Source organism: Myxine glutinosa, chromosome 8 (assembly GCF_964187855.1).
Source record: "Myxine glutinosa chromosome 8, kmMyxGlut1.1, whole genome shotgun sequence".
NCBI classification, from domain to species: Eukaryota; Metazoa; Chordata; class Myxini; order Myxiniformes; family Myxinidae; genus Myxine; species Myxine glutinosa.
Window position 1 is genome coordinate 32,676,381 of NC_136268.1, and position 17,008 is coordinate 32,693,388.

Sequence of the window (17,008 nt, forward strand, 5' to 3'; positions counted from 1 at the left end):
GATCCCCTCGATTTAGTACAGAGGTTTGTGGTTGCCTGCTCCTCTGATCCCCTCGATTTAGTACAGAGGTTTGTGGTTGCCTGCTCCTCTGATCCCCTCGATTTAGTACAGAGGTTTGTGGTTGCCTGCTCCTCTGATCCCCTCGATTTAGTACAGAGGTTTGTGGTTGCCTGCTCCTCTGATCCCCTCGATTTAGTACAGAGGTTTGTGGTTGCCTGCTCCTCTGATCCCCTCGATTTAGTACAGAGGTTTGTGGTTGCCTGCTCCTCTGATACCCTCGATTTAGTACAGAGGTTTGTGGTTGCCTGCTCTTCTGATACCCTCGATTTAGTACAGAGGTTTATGGTTGCCTGCTCCTCTGGTGCGCTGGATATAGTACAGAGGTTTGTGGTTGCCTGCTCCTCTGATCCCCTCGATTTAGTACAGAGGTTTGTGGTTTCCTGCTCCTCTGATCCCCTCGATTTAGTACAGAGGTTTGTGGTTTCCTGCTCCTCTGATCCCCTCGATTTAGTACAGAGGTTTGTGGTTGCCTGCTCCTCTGATCCCCTCGATTTAGTACAGAGGTTTGTGGTTGCCTGCTCCTCTGATCCCCTCGATTTAGTACAGAGGTTTGTGGTTGCCTGCTCCTCTGATCCCCTCGATTTAGTACAGAGGTTTGTGGTTGCCTGCTCTTCTGATCCCCTCGATTTAGTACAGAGGTTTATGGTTGCCTGCTCCTCTGGTGCGCTGGATATAGTACAGAGGTTTGTGGTTGCCTGCTCCCCTGGTTCCATGGTAGAGTACAGAGGTTTGTGGTTGCCTGCTCCCCTGGTTCCATGGTAGAGTACAGAGGTTTGTGGTTGCCTGCTCCCCTGGATATAGGTCAGATGTTTGTGGTTGCCTGCTCCCCTTGATTCCTGGACATAGTCGAGGTTTGTGGTCGCCTGCTCCCCTTGATTCCTGGACATAGTCGAGGTTTGTGGTCGCCTGCTCCCCTTGATTCCTGGACATAGTCGAGGTTTGTGGTCGCCTGCTCCCCTGGATATAGATCAGAGGTTTGTGGTTGCCTGCTCCCCTGGATTCCTGGACATAGGTCAGAGGTTTGTGGTTGCCTGCTCCCCTGGTGAGCTTGAGATTACTAACATTGGTAATACAATTTGTCTGCGTTTATTACAAACATTCGAACTGTCTTCAGTTGGTTGCTAAGAGGGTGATGCTTTAGATGGAGGAAAACAAATGTGATGTGAAAGATTTTCCGTGTCTGGCATCAGATCTGCTTTCCAGTTGAGGATGGACCTTGAGGCTTGTGTACATGAAGGTGATGAAAACAAAAGGATCATCAAGCTTTAGCGATTATATCCCTGGCCCTTTGTATACATTCATCATTGCTATGGCAACATGGTCACGTGATGACATCGCCGATTGCGTCCACCATGGCCCGTTATTAAATGTGACCTTTTGCAGTAGATGTGAGATGACTTTACCTGTGTGCACGTTCACCTATCCCACACTATATCCCAAATGGAAGTGTTGATCGTCCATTTCAATGAAGCTTTTGCATCCTGAATATTACGCATTCATTCATTTTCTCATTAACCGATCACCAGGTAAAGCTCACTGGTTCGTTCTTTCAAGTGTTTGAATAAGTTTCAAAGTAATAAATTAAATTGCATTGATCAAAAAGCTCAATCACCTGGGTATTCCTGGGATTAAAAAGGTGACACTTGAGATCTGTCCACCTTTGAAAGAGAGCATTACATGTGCATTCCATAATTCGTTTTTATTAAGGAAAACAGGTTTGTTTGTTTTTTAATTCATTGTGTAAACTGTATTTTGTGAAATGGGGCCACTCGTATATTTATTAAGTATGCACATAGAGGATAAATTGAGAATAAATTGAGAAAAAGGAGAATAACATGGGCTGATGGGAGAGGGAATGATTGGAGGGTAGGAGTTTGGCTTGAGAGGTTAGAAGTAAGAGGTATGTTTGGAGCAATCTCTCTTCCTCGAGCCTCGACTTGGTATACAAATAAATAAATTAATAAATTAAACTTAAAATCTCAAGGGGAGGAGTCTAGCACTCTGTCATATTAGTCAGGTTCACTATGTTTTTTTCGTTCAAAATTTTTGGAGATTAGCAAAACTATACATTTTTGCAATATTCAGAGCATGAGGAATCCAAAAATTAATGTTTACATTTGCGTACACACCTTTGCGAAAATGACACTCAGGACAGTGATGAAGATCTGTAAAAGCATATTCCTGAACGGTATAGACCTCGTAGATCCTGTGTATAGGACTTATAGTTCAATCTGATACTAACAAGGCTGCTTTCTCGCTTTATAAACCCATACCTTATAACTTCAAAGGACTTGCAGTTACAGTTGTATCACAAATATAAAGACAATGGTTTTCAATTACCTTTGTTTGTTGCTTTTCTATAATCCTGAGCACTATTTTGAGGCCTTTATTGGATTCCTTGACCCAGAAAACATAGAATTAGCATATTTAATTAAGTTTCTAGGTTGACTAGAAGCTGAGATCGCGCAAAATATGTATTTTATGGTGGCCATTTTGAAAATCCAAAATGGCGGCCATGCAGGTGTCTGTGCAAATGCCAACATTGATTTTTGGATTCTCCATGCTCTGATGATTCCAAACATCGTGAACCTGACTATATTTGCATTCTCTAATAAATAGATGGCCTCTAACTACATTTCTATGTTTATTTCAACCGCTTAAAACTCAACTGATGGAAATATAGTGTCTTTGTCTTTTGATTTCCTCTCCAGATTCTCAAGAAGATCCGAACCCATTGGCCAACAACCCACAACCTCGCTTTTACCCCACAATCCCAGGTGCCCTTTACCCATCTCCCTCTCCTTATGCATCGACTTCCAAATCGCTAAACCCAAACTCCATGGCAACACCGACCCACCATCCTCATCAATCCCGTCACCCCTGCATGTTTGGTGAAAACGGAAGTGACGCAACGTATACGCCCAACAACTTGCGCCTCATGAACCTCGAACCAGGATCCGATCCTGCTCCCGAACGCAATCCTTCTCCACGCCTTGAGATTCCGACCGAAGCAGCCTGGACCTGCCCAGGTGTCCTCGCAACTTCGCCACGGGCCTCAGCCGCACCTCTTTTTCCCAGTAACCCCGAGTCACAAGCTCCAAGAGGAGTCAAGCCATACCATGTTTCATTCTATCACCCTGTAGAGACGAGCACAGCAACAATCGCGTGTTCTTCACTCCTCACTACCCCAACGGGCGTACCTGATCCCAGTGCTGGCATGCAATTTTTGTGCCCAGGTCAAACGAGGAGTTTTGCTTCTGGGTCAGGGGTCATCTGGCAGGACGGATAGCTGTACATTTAGTGCAGGTGACGAGATGCAATCATATTTACGATTACTTCCATGGACATTTTAAAAAAAGTTTTATGTTTCAGCCATAACAATCAAGTCCTGCAAAGATTCTACATGTCATTATTTAAATATCTGTAATGATGCAGACATGATGCCATGAGGATGTTGGGCAGAAATGCCTTGGAAACATTTATTTAGTGTCCATTCAAAGTCTCCCAAGGTATTTAAAAAGCGCGCACCAATTTTGGACAAACATCAAACGTGTAGACCAGTCCAGGTAGGATCCATCAGCAGCAAGTACAACCTGGTCATTTCCACGAGATGAGCTCAAGGTCCACATGCTTTTCTCAATCAAAATCCATGATGCTGGAATCGAAATCCTTCAGACAGATTTGACCCACAACCTCTTGGGTGCCAGTCCAGTGTCCTCACCACTTGACGACCGAATCGTCCAAAATGGTGCATTTTATATTGCAATACAGTAGTAAACGATGTAATGCTAGCCTGGGATTAGATGTAACTAATCCCAGGGTAGATTGGAAAAAAAGACAACCTGATGAGGTGTGGAGAAGCACACACCATTTGTTGTTTGCCAACATTGGGAGAGTCGATTGGTAAATTACATATTACACCAGAGAGTTGCGCGAGGAGATTGCTAATGGTTCCTGGTATAGCTAATTCATAATATTAGCCAATTGGTAGCACTTGTAATTATGCCTCATAATGCAATGTGTGTATATATATATTCGTATGTAATTAAATAATGAAAAAATAATTGAAAATAATGGAAAATTGGGGCAAAATAAATAATTGAACTTTTTTTTTGAAAATTGGAAAGGAAAATTAAATATACAAATAAATGCTAAATTTAATAATTGGAATTCCTTTTTTTTAAATTGGGAAGAAAAATTAAATATATAAATAAATGCTAAATTTAATAATTGGAATTCCTGTTTTTTTAAATTGGGAAGAAAAATTAAATATATAAATAAATGCTAAATTTAATAATTGGAATTCCTTTTTTTTTAATTGGGAAGAAAAATTAAATATATAAATAAATGCTAAATTTAATAATTGGAATTCCTTTTTTTTAAATTGGGAAGAAAAAATAAATATATAAATAAATGCTAAATTTAATAATTGGAATTCCTGTTTTTTTAAATTGGGAAAAAAAATTAAATATATAAATAAATGCTAAATTTAATAATTGGAATTCCTTTTTTTTAAATTGGGAAGAAAAATTAAATATATAAATAAATGCTAAATTTAATAATTGGAATTCCTTTTTTTTAAATTGGGAAGAAAAATTAAATATATAAATAAATGCTAAATTTAATAATTGGAATTCCTTTTTTTTAAATTGGGAAGAAAAATTAAATATATAAATAAATGCTAAATTTAATAATTGGAATTCCTTTTTTTTAAATTGGGAAGAAAAATTAAATATATAAATAAATGCTAAATTTAATAATTGGAATTCCTTTTTTTTTAATTGGGAAGAAAAATTAAATATATAAATAAATGCTAAATTTAATAATTGGAATTCCTTTTTTTTAAATTGGGAAGAAAAATTAAATATATAAATAAATGCTAAATTTAATAATTGGAATTCCTTTTTTTTAAATTGGGAAGAAAAATTAAATATATAAATAAATGCTAAATTTAATAATTATTGGAATTCCTTTTTTGAAAATTGGGAATAATTTAAATTTTAGAAATTGAAAAATTAAATCATTTAAATATAAATAATGGAATAATTATTCTTCAAAACATGGACACTAAGTCCAGACACCAAGACTAAACACTTAACGCCTCCCTGTGGGAACCATAACAATCATGAGGGCTGACAGGGCGGATTGATAGTTGAGAGGAAGAATTTGCATGGAACATTCTGGAATGTGGATATATATATACCTTTGAACCCATCAAAGCAAAAATGTTGTGTAAGAAGGAAAAATGTTGCCTTATAGCTTGTGTAAATACTTTATATTTTATATATATATATATATATATATATATATATATATATATATATATATATATATATATATATATATATATGTATAATCATGTGACGCTGTTAACACGAAAAAGGACACAAATGGACATGGAATTCAACGTGGGCTGTCGATGAGCCCACATTTAAAATGCATGGAGGGAAAGGTAGGCTGTTTCATAAGTAGAGGATATACAGAGCCTTAAATGGCTGGAAAGAGGAACACAGCTCGTAGTGAAACAGACATCAAAGGAGCTCGCCGGGAATGAGGAATAACATTCGAATTGTGGAACAAGACCAGAGAAAAGGCAAAAGAGGACCAATCGTTTGACCTATTCACTTGTATTGAGCAGGCTTTGGTATTCAGTGGGGAAAAGGGCATGTCAAAGAGTCGTCCATTTAGTATGTATGCAAAAGGAGGAATTCCCCACCCCGAGTTGATTTCCATGTATGCCCCATACATGCCCTTTTGCTGCCCTCTCCTGACTCTTACTCCTATCTCCAAACCTTCTTTGCTTATCTACCCCTTCTCCCATTACTTCGCTACTCGTTTCTTTTTCCACATTCTTCCCTTCTCCCTTCCATTTCTCAATTTTAATTTTCCCAATTTTTCCCAAGCTCCATAAGGAATAGATGGCGCCTGAGCTTAGACGAGAATGTTCAGCAGCAGGCTTTCGATGCCAGCCTGGAGATCCCACCGCACCGTATCACAGGTGTGAAAGGTTTTGACACGTAGCGCTATCACGATCTGTAAAGTGATGGAGAGGGTTGTCTGGAGAAGCTGAAATTCATGTATTCCAAGAACGTGACAAGACCCAGGACACTGCCCATGGGACGAAAGGAGAGAGAGAGAGAGAGAGAGAGAGAGAGAGAGAGAGAGAGAGAGAGAGAGAGAGAGAGAGAGAGAGAGAGAGAGAGAGAGAGAGAGAGAAAAAAAAAAGAAGAAACCATGGAGCATGGTTATGTTGTAAAGCATGGCAGATTTCGGTTCGGGAGAAACTTTCCTGACCTCTTGGGTTCACAGTATCAACGTTAAAGCTCTGAACTCAAGAGGTCAGGAAAGAAACTTTGAAAAAGTTATTTCATAATTGAGGCTGAAACCTCTTGATAAATGGTCATAAAGGGTCATTTTTGGGACTCTTTGATGTTTTATGGATCATGTATGACTGTACACTTTTATGAAAATGGAAGGAAATATCGATAACCTATGAGGAATGTTCAAAAGTTATGTGAATGAGATACAACAGTCCAAATAACGCTAACTTATTTTTATATTCAATCTACAGAAAAATGTATGAGTATATGCATGTGTATATATATATAGGGTGGTCCAGAAAAACCCTGGGCACATTTTGAAGAGCGATACCTGCAACAAACAACGAAGTTTATTCCTTGGTGCAAAACAAAACATGATTACTCGTAAATGGATGCAACCGCTTCAACACGCACAGGCATCACATGATACGCAACAGGGTGAGGTGCATCACGTGATATGGATCGGGGTGAGCTTCGCTCACTGTGCTGTAAGCGTTTGTCTTTGAATTAGTTCAGCTCATTGTGAATTAGACGCCCTAATATGCGTTGTACGCTTGTATTCTGTATCTGGATATTCGGCTAAAGTTCACAGACAACTTGTCAAAGAATGTGTCACCAACGCAATATTGACAGAAGAACCATCAGCAGAATAAACAAGCAGTTTGATGAAACCGGCAGCATTCTTCCAAAAGAGTCAGCAGGTAGGCCTCGTACTGTTCGAACTGAGGAAAGCAGAGCGGTCATTCAACAACAACTCGACAGTAACACACCTGATCAACTCGTCGTTTATCAAACGTCACCAACATAAGCCGATCATCGATTCGAAGAATACTAAAAGACCTTAATGCGAAACCATACATACCCAGATTAATTCACCGACTATCTGAGGATGATTTTGACAGGTGCGTTGAGGCATGTGAGACATTGCTTGGGTTAATGAATATGGACAATGATTTGCAGAACAGGATCTTGTGGTCAGATGAATCCAAGTTTACTTTATCTGGTTCTGTGAATCGACATAACAGCGTGATATGGGCAATAAACAACCCATGATTTACTGTTTATCGCAACGTCCAGTACCAAGCTAGTGTGTCCGTCTGGGCAGGCATTTCTTCTGGAGGCATTGTTGGACCAATATTTTTCGAAGAAAATGTGAATGCTGCAAATTACCTTCTAATGTTGGAGCCGCATGTATTTCCACTCAATGATGGCCATATGTGGTTCATGCATGATGGTGCGCCTGCTCATTATGCTACCAGTGTACACCAGGCCCTTGATTTGAACTTTGCAGACAAATGGATTGGCCGTCGTGGTCCGGTTGAATGGCCGCCACGGTCTTGTGATTTAACACCCTGTGATTTCTTCCTTTGGGGTTTCCTCAAACACAAAGTGTATGCGAGGAATCCTACGACCCTTAGAGACTTGAAACAATTCATCCATAACGAGACTGCTGCCTTAACGACTGAAACGTGCAGAACTGTGTGTCAGAGCGTTTAGTCATGGCTACAGCTGTGCATAGACATGAAGGGAAGCAGTTTGAACATTATAACTGATCTGTTTCATGTATATTCGACTGATTCGACTGTTTATCGAGTAATCATGTTTTGTTTTGCACAAAAGAACAATAATAAACTTCGTTGTTTGTTGCAGGTATTGTTCTTCAAAATGTGCCCAGGGTTTCTGGACCACTATGTGTATATATATATATATATATATATGTGTGTGTGTGTTTTTTTTTTCTTATCAAGGTTTGTTTTTCAATCGAGGTTCTTATCATTCAGTTTTACAATCTCACGCTTCGGTGACGTTTACCATTTCGCTTTCCCAATGGAAAAAATGATCGAGGTGGTGGATGAAACTTATCACATTTGAATCTGCAAACCGCGTCCATGATATCACAGTATGTGCCAGTGCCTTTGGACACTTTTTGCCTCAAAACTTGGACAGGACAACCTGAGAAGGTGTAAGTTGCTCTAAATGCTTGCTCTGTCTGCAGTTGTTTTACCTGGTCCACCTGTAGTAACCATGATATGTAAGGCGAGCACTCACCAAGTCATGTTGTCGTGAAGGTATTATAATATAATTACTCGACATTATGTAATCCTCGTTTGTAAAAAGTTTCCGTCTGTACCGGTATGACGAGTCGGTTGAAGAAGCAGTTGAGTGGATGAAATGAGTTTAAACCCGATGACCTCTTCACATCAAACATGAACTGTATATAGATGTGATGTGATGCCGATTGGTCCATCTGGTGCTTGTGCTTTTGCGTTTTGGTTTGCTGTCATTGTACAGAACGACAAATTGTGCCTTTTCTGTCGATTAAGTAAATAGTTATAAATATATATTATTATTATTATGAATGATAATAAAGACAAATACGTGTTCCACATTTTTGTATTGTTTCATTCACACACCACGAACCAATCAGAAGATGCAAGCATCAAACAAAGGAAACAACTTCCACCTGGAGCTCCACTCTCAAGTAGCCATCTATTTAATACGTACACAAATCTCTGAACGTCTATTATCTCCGCCAGTGAGGGAGGACGGAGGTTATGTTTTCATGTGTCTCTGTCTGTCTGTCTGTGAGTACGATATCTCAAAAAGTTGTGGACGGATTCGGACGAAATTTGGTGGAGAGGTTGGGTGTGTGACAAGGACGAATTGATTAGATTTTCGGGAAGATCTAGATCCAGTCTATCGGTGGGATACAAAACATAAACTGCTCAACCTAGCATAAGTGGAGGTGCTACCCAGCACCGGTATAATTTGTTACTTCCAACATTGAAGATTTTTCATGTTCATTGGTTGGTCTTGTTAGTTATTCTGTCTATCTGTATGTCTGTTTGTACGTCAATCACCTACAGGTCACAATTTGAAACGGATCATCATGAAACGTCTCCAAGTAGTCGAGTTGGTCATAAGGAAGAAACCTATTGATTTTGAGGTCAAAGGTTATGTTGAGATCAAATTTCTAAAATTATAATTTCTCATGCGATTGACTTGAAAAGTAAACAGCAATTGCATAGGCCCTCACTGAATTGGGAAACCAACTATTTCAAGGTCGAAGGTCAAGTCAAGGTCAAACTTCTAAAATCACCAATTTTCATATGAAAAATCGTCAATTTTCATCCGATTAACCTGAAAATTAAAGAGCAATTGCATAGTACATCAGAGAATCGGAAAATCATCTATTTTTGTGGTCAAAGGGTAAAAGGTCGTCAAGGTCAAACTTCTAAAATCACCAATTTTCATCTGAAAAATCGTCAATTTTCATCCGATTAACCTGAAAATTAAAGAGCAATTGCCTAGTACACCAGAGAATTGGAAAAGCATCTATTTTTGTAGTCAAAGGGTAAAAGGTCAAGTCAAGGTCAAACTTCTAAAATCACCAATTTTCATCTGAAACATCGTCAATTTTCATCCGATTAACCTAAAAATTAAAGAGCAATTGCATTGTACATCAGAAAATCGGGAAAGCATCTATTTTTGTGGTCAAAGGGTAAAAGGTCAAGTCAAGGTCAAACTTCTAAAATCACCAATTTTCATCTGAAAAATCGTCAATTTTCATCCGATTAACCTGAAAATTAAAGAGCAATTGCCTAGTACATCAGAGAATTCCGGTCCGGTCCGGAATTCCGGACTTCCGGTCCCTCGAGCGACGGGGCTTGCTTCGATCTCTCCACGGCATCAAAGTTTGTGTTTTCACGTTATTTTTTATTATTATTATTATTATTATTATTATTATTATTTTTTGTATACAAGATCGAGGCTCGTGAAAGAGCTAACATTAATCACACAAAAGGACAAACCGACACACAAAACACAAAAAACAAGGGGAGCGGCAGACAAGATGGGGAGAGAGGGGGAAGGACACAAACACAACATTTGAGAGCAGGGACATCGGGAGGACTTGGGGGGAGGTGGGAGAGGAATAAAACATATGAACACTGCAAGGACTCTGGGGTGAATTACCGGGGGTAGAAAAGATCAAGGTTTTCGATGGGGGAAGATAAGAGATGGTGGTGAACAGCTGTTTTAAAGACCTGGAGGGAGGAGTGGGATTGAAGGGAGTGGGGGAGTTTGTTCCAGAGGCGGGAGAAAAGGGGGAATGAAAGAGTGAAGGTGAGCAGAGAGCCTAGACTTTGGCAGTTTAACCATAAGAGGGTTGCAGGCAGATCTTGTGCGACCTGAAGGAATATTGGGGGGACAGAGCACAGAGAGAGCTGGGGGAGCAAGGCCGGAGAGGAGTCGGTAGAAGACAGAAAGACCACCAACCTGCCTGCGGTGAGTGAGTGAAAGGCCCTCGGAGTTGACTACATCGCAGGAGATTCCAATGATTCTGAAAGCTTTGGCCTCAACAGCGTGAAGCCGAGCAAGGTGTGAGGCAGGAGCACCAGCCCAGAGGGGGGAACAGTATTCCATTGAGCTGCGGATGAAAGCCTTGTATGTGGTGAGGAGCTCAGGTGTGCCAAGGAAGGACTTCGCACGACGGAGGATGCCCAGTCGGCGACTGGCTTTGGAGGCCAGCTTGGAAATGTGGTTTTCCCAAGAAAGATCATGGCAGATAGTGAGACCCAAAAGCTTGAGCGACAGAACTTCTTGGAGAGGATTGTTGAGAAAGTAGATGCGAGGGTTGTCCAGTCGGTCCTTTCGGAGAGACATTGTAAGAGTGTGAGATTTGTCAGGATTGAAAGACATGTTCCACTTGTTTGACCAGTCTGTGATTTTGTCCAGGTCTGCAGAGAGTGAGGACGCTGCAGACTGCCGATCTGAGGGATGAGGAATGGAGCGGCAGATAGTGGAGTCATCAGCAAAGAGATAGAGAGGATTTTCCAGAGAGTCGGAGAGATCATTGATGAAGACCAGAAATAGCACAGGGCCCAGAACACTACCTTGGGGAACTCCAGCCAGAACAGGAAGGGAAGATGAGAGAAATCCATTCAGGGCCACACGTTGCCTACGACCAGAGAGGAAATCCGCAAGCCATGAGTGGAGATTTCCCTGAATACCATAGGAGGTGAGTTTGGTGAGCAGAGCTGGGTGCCAGACCGTATCGAAGGCACGTGATATGTCAAGTGAGACAGCTCTGATTTCCTGTTTGGCATTGAGGACCTCCATCCATTGTTGAGACAGCAGAAGCAACATGTCCAGAGTAGAATGACCTGGTCTGAATCCAAATTGATGATCAGAGATCAAGCCATTGGAGAAGAGGAAGGATTTGATATCTGAAGCAATGATGGATTCCATGACTTTGCTGATAATTGGGAGCAGGCTGATTGGTCTGTAGTTGCAAGGATCTGTTTTTGCACCTTTTTTGTGTAAAGCGGTAATGTTTGCTGATTTCCAAGATGCTGGCAGATGACCTTGAGCAAAAGAGAGGGTGAAAAGAACAGAGAGAGGGTGAGATAGAGCGGCAGAGCAGGATTTTAGGACCCGAGGGCTGATGCCATCTGGTCCAGTTGCAGAATCAGCGTCGAGGTTTGATAAAAACTTCTCCACCTTGTCAGGAGAGAAGGATACAGAGTCCAGGAGCAGTTGGGTTCGACTGGGAAAGGTGGGAACAGAGAGAGATGGGTTTGGGACACAAGATTTTGAGGTAAACACAGAGTTGAGGCATTCGGCTTTGTCACGTGTGGTGTCAACTGTGTAGCCATTTGAGGTAAGGGAGGGGATGGAGGGGGAACAAACACCAGAAACGGATTTGATCAGACGCCACCAGGATTTGGAGGAAGGAGACAGGTTTGAGAGTTCAATCTTGAGTGTGGAGAGATAGTGCTTCCTGGCACTCCTGAGGGTAGAAACACACTTGTTTCGAGCTTGGTGGAAGGAACTGAGATTGCCTTCAGTTGGATTTGCCTTCCAAGATGCAAAGGCAAGTTGTTTCAGGGCAACTGCTCACCACAAGATTCAGTGTACCATGGACGGGAGGAAGGGTAAGACAACTGAAGACGAGATGGGATAAATCTGTGCATGAGAGAAAGCAGTTTGCTTTGGAAGAATTCCCAGGAAGAATTGATGTCAGAGGCATTAGAGATGGGAGACCAGTCCAGTTGATTGATGGCTGCTTGCAGACCGTGCCAGTCGGCCTGAGTGAAATGCCAGACTCGTCGACGCTGAGGAGGCTCTCTGAGAATGGCCAGAGAGATGTCCACTTTAACAAGCACATGATCAGAAGAACCGATTGGAGCAGAAGAAGAGCAGCAGACATTTGCAGGGAAGTTAGTCATAACCAAGTCCAGAAGAGAAGATACTCCATTGACTGAGATCCGGGTCGGGAAATTGACAGATTGTGTCAGTCCCAATGAGTCGCAGAAGTCCTTTGCTGAGGTGCCATGGCTGGTGAGAGATGAACCCACACCCAGCCAGCTGGCATGATGACAGTTGAAGTCGCCACATATGAGGAAGAGAGAGTTTGGATGAGTTGATAGAAGTTGGTCCATGTTGTCCGACAGAGAAATGTAAATGGAGTCATCACTGTTTGGAGGACGGTACAGAACACATATGAACAAAAGGTGGGAGCGGAGAGGAAGCCGTAGCCAGAGGTACTCCTGTGGGTGGGGTGGAGAGAGGGCAGTGCAGGGAGAGTGAGGAAGAGAGTTTTTGATAAAGATAGCCACCCCACCACCAGGACGAGGCTCAGGTCTATCATACCGGAGGAGGGAGTAACCAGGAAGAGATATTAAGGAATCAGAGACATCTTGAAGGAGGAAAGTTTCTGTTAAGCAGATCAAGTCTGGATTTTCAGAAGCAACCTGAATGGAGAGATCAATCAGGTTTGAGCGAAGGCCCCGGATGTTTGAGGTCCATACCATTAGTGAGGAGAGAGGGGGAGCATCGGGTGCAGGACAGGGGAGGGGAGGGGTAGGGTCAGATGAAGGGTGAGAGGGGGAGGTAGGGAGAGCAGTTGATAGTGTGTCAGAGATTACAGAAGAGTTACAAGAAAGGGAAGGATGAGGAGGATGAAAGGTTTGATGGTGATGGAATGAGGCACAGTGAGAGTTTGTTTGAGGGGGGGCAGAGGAAAGTCGAAGGTTGGGGGAGGTGGAGGTATGACATAGAAGGGAGACGAAGTGGGGAGGAGGCAGCTTTGAGAAGGAGGTGGGAGGAGGGAGAATTTGGGATGGATGGTTGGGGGGGAGATTTGAAGGGGAGGGGCAAGGGGGGAGTTTAGAAAGTGGATGATTAATGAAAGATGAACATATATAACAAATTGGGTTTGTTGTGATTTTCAAGTTAGCGATTCGTTTAAGAACGATGGAGGAGGGATGGAATGAATGAGAATTTAGAGCATGGAGTGATTTGGAATCAAAAGAGATTGAATATTTTTTTGAAATGGAATGAGTTGAAGAGGAAATTGAAAGGAGCCTTTTAAATAAGAAGAAAAACAGCGTGTTGTAATAAACCACTGAATAAAACGCTGAAGGGGATAGTTGAAACATATTTAAACAGAACTGTGAAGAACAATCTTATATTGACAAAAATACCAATGGGGAGAGGAAGCCTAGAGCGACGACCACGAGTCACTTGAACAGGGCAAAAGGTGGAAGGCAAGGGGAAAATGGGGGCGGGGCGAGACAGCGCACGTGGGCAGAGGCAAAAGCACACGAGGAGAAAGGGAAATAAAAGTTTTTTTTTTGTTTGTTTTTTTGTTTGTTTTTGGGGGGGATGTGGGGGTTACAACGTTAGACAAATAGTAGATGTTTGGTGAAGCTTGGTGGAGAAGGGGAAATCAAAAAAGCCAGCAAAACAGCGAAGGAAGGAACAACCTTCGACGGGGGAAGCCTTCGGCTGCAAGGCCTTGCTCGTGACGCGGCAAACAAACGATTAATATATGAAAGATAAACACCGAGAAACTTCCAAGGGGGACACTATAAGTTCACACACCGAACGATAAATACAGTTTCGACAAAATACAATTGTGAACAGACTTAACTTTGAAAAACGTGGAGACCGTGTGGACCGTCGAAAACCCCTGCCACCGTCTCCAAGATCTCGCGAGATCTCCGATCGTTTCTTTGTCAAATTTCCGCTGCGTATTTTGTTGTGTATGTGTTATTGTGTGTTTCTATTTGGTTTTGGTTTTGTAGTTGTTGCAAATTTGTGTGTAATTAGTCGTTTCTTTGTTCGCGCCTCGTGCGCCTTGTGCGGCCTGGTGTCTCGTGTGGCCTCCTCGTCTCGACTTGTGCCCCGCCCCCTATATCTCGTTTTTATTTCACCTCTGCTCCTGCTTTCTCAAATCCACGTTCTCACTTAGAGACTTTTCCCAGATTGTTTTCATGGTTTTGTTGAAATATTTATTTAAATATGTTTAAACCGCAGCCGTGATTTAAACCGCAGCCCCCCCCTCCACCCCCCAGAATTTCCATGTTTTAAACGTTTCCCAGTGTGTACCCTGGATAAGAATAGGTACGCCGTATCCCTGCGTGTCGTAAGAGGCGACTAAGAGGGTTGGCGTCAGGAAGGGCATCCGGCCATAAAAACATTGCCTCAAAAAGAGAACCATGACAATTATAACTACATGTGGGCAGGGTACAGCTCGAAGTGGAGATCGGTTTCTGAGGTTTGGGACATGGAATGTAGGGACAATGACAGGGAGATCAGGAGAAGTGGTGGAAGTATTGGTCAGAAGAAGCGTGGACATATGTTGTGTGCAGGAGACGAGATGGAAGGGAAGTGGTGTGAGAATGGTGAAGGGTAGGCAGGGACAGAAATACAAGTTTGTGTGGCAAGGGTGCCTGGAGGGCGTGAATGGTGTTGGTGTCCTGTTTTCTGAGGAGTTTGTAGACAGTGTGGTGAGTGTGACTAGAGTGAGTGATAGGTTGATGATGATTGGAAAGCTCTTGGTGAACGTCATCTCGGGATATGCTCCGCAGGTTGGTCGAAGCGATGAAGAGAAGGACAAGTTCTGGTGTGCGATAGAGAAGCTGATGGAAAACGTGAAAGATGAGGAAGTTGTTGTGGAAGGAGGAGACCTAAATGGACATGTGGGAAGGAGTATGGATGGTTTTGACGGAGTTCATGGGGGTTACGGATATGGTGTGAGAAATGGAGAAGGTGAAAGGATTTTGGAGTTTGCTGATGGAGCTGATTTGTTGATTTGTAATACTCAGTTCCAGAAAGAGGATAATAAGCTTGTTACATACACGTCAGGTGGGTCGACGACAACTGTTGACTACCTGATGGTGCGTAGGCGAGATAGGGGGCACCTCCGGGACACAAAGGTGATCCCGGGGGAGGAGGCTGTTTCACAGCACCACTTGGTTGTCTGCGACGTAAGGGTGAAAGGTGCGAGGAGAGCTCGGCGGGTGAAGTACCAACCGAGAATGAAGGTGTGGAGGTTGAAAGAGGTGACAGTAAGGGAGGCATTAAAAGAGAGGCTGAGTAGGGTCGAGGATGATGTGGTTGAGCTTGAAAGTGGTTGGATGTCAATGAAAGCTAGTCTGTTGGGAGCCGTTGGTGAGGTATGTGGATGGACAAAAGGACCACCGAGGCACTCGGAAACATGTTGGTGGGATGATGAAGTTGGAAAGAGGATTGACGAGAAGAGGAAGAAGTTCAAGGAGTGGCAGAAGGCGAAGGGTATGGGAGCAGAAACAGCAGAGCATGAAAGTTATAAGGCAGCCAGGAAGGCTGCAAAGAAAGAGGTAGCAAAGGCGCAGGAGGCATGTAGGAAAATGTTCGGAGAACGCTTGGATTCGGAAGAGGGTCAGAAAGCAGTATTCAGGACTGCAAAGCAGATAGCAAAAGAGAGGTGTGATGTGATGGGGGTGAGTTGCTTGAAGGATGAAGTGGGACAAATCGTTGTCGACCCAGATGGAATTAAAGGAAGATGGAAAGGATATATGGAAATGCTGTTGAATACAGACAATGAATGGGATGGCAACATAGAGAGTGACCCAGTTTTGGGACCGGCAGAGAGGATAACTGAGAAGGAAGTTGAGGAAGCGATAAAAGCAATGAAGGGTAGAAAAGCGGGAGGGCCGACGGGAGTTGTGGGAGATATGTTGAAGGCAGCAGGAAGTTGGGGTGTGAAGAGAATGACAGAGATCTGTAATCTGGTGGTAAAAGAAGGCTGCATTCCAGTGGATTGGGAACTGAGTACCCTCGTCCCTCTATACAAGGGGAAAGGTGACCCTCTGGAGTGTGGCTCGTACCGAGCGATAAAGTTATTGGAGCATGGAATGAAGGTATTGGAAAGGGTGTTGGAGAGGAGGATAAGGAAGAAAGTGAAGATCGACGAAATGCAGTTTGGATTCATGCCAGGAAGAGGAACGACAGACGCGCTTTTCATTGTGAGGCAGTTGCAGGAGAAGTACATGGAGAAGAGGAAGAAGTTGTTTCTTGGGTTTGTTGATCTGGAGAAAGCATTCGATCGGGTTCCACGCAGAGTATTGACATGGGCATTGAGGAAGTTAGGAGTGGAGGAATGGTTGATCAGAGTCGTGATGGCAATGTACAAAAGAGCGCGCACAGCTCTAAGGACGAAGGACGGGAACAGTGGTGAGTTTGAGGTGAAGGTGGGAGTGCATCAGGGGTCGGTACTAAGTCCACTACTATTTGTAGCTGTGATGGAGGTGCTGGCTCAGAACGTAAAGGAGGGTTTACCGTGGGAGTTGTTGTATGCA

General features: G+C 42.8%; 1 protein-coding gene across 1 annotated transcript in view; it reads left to right on the plus strand.

Annotated features, from left to right (window-relative positions):
* The window catches only part of LOC137432161 (uncharacterized), a 54,414-nt gene extending 50,239 nt beyond the window's left edge, over positions 1-4,175 (plus strand). Inside the window, exon 9 of the mRNA XM_068123871.2 lies at positions 2,772-4,175. Coding sequence (XP_067979972.2) covers positions 2,772-3,349 — 578 coding nt within the window. The 3' untranslated portion in view covers positions 3,350-4,175. The remainder of the gene's footprint in view (positions 1-2,771) is intronic.
* The last annotated feature ends 12,833 nt before the right edge of the window (positions 4,176-17,008 follow it).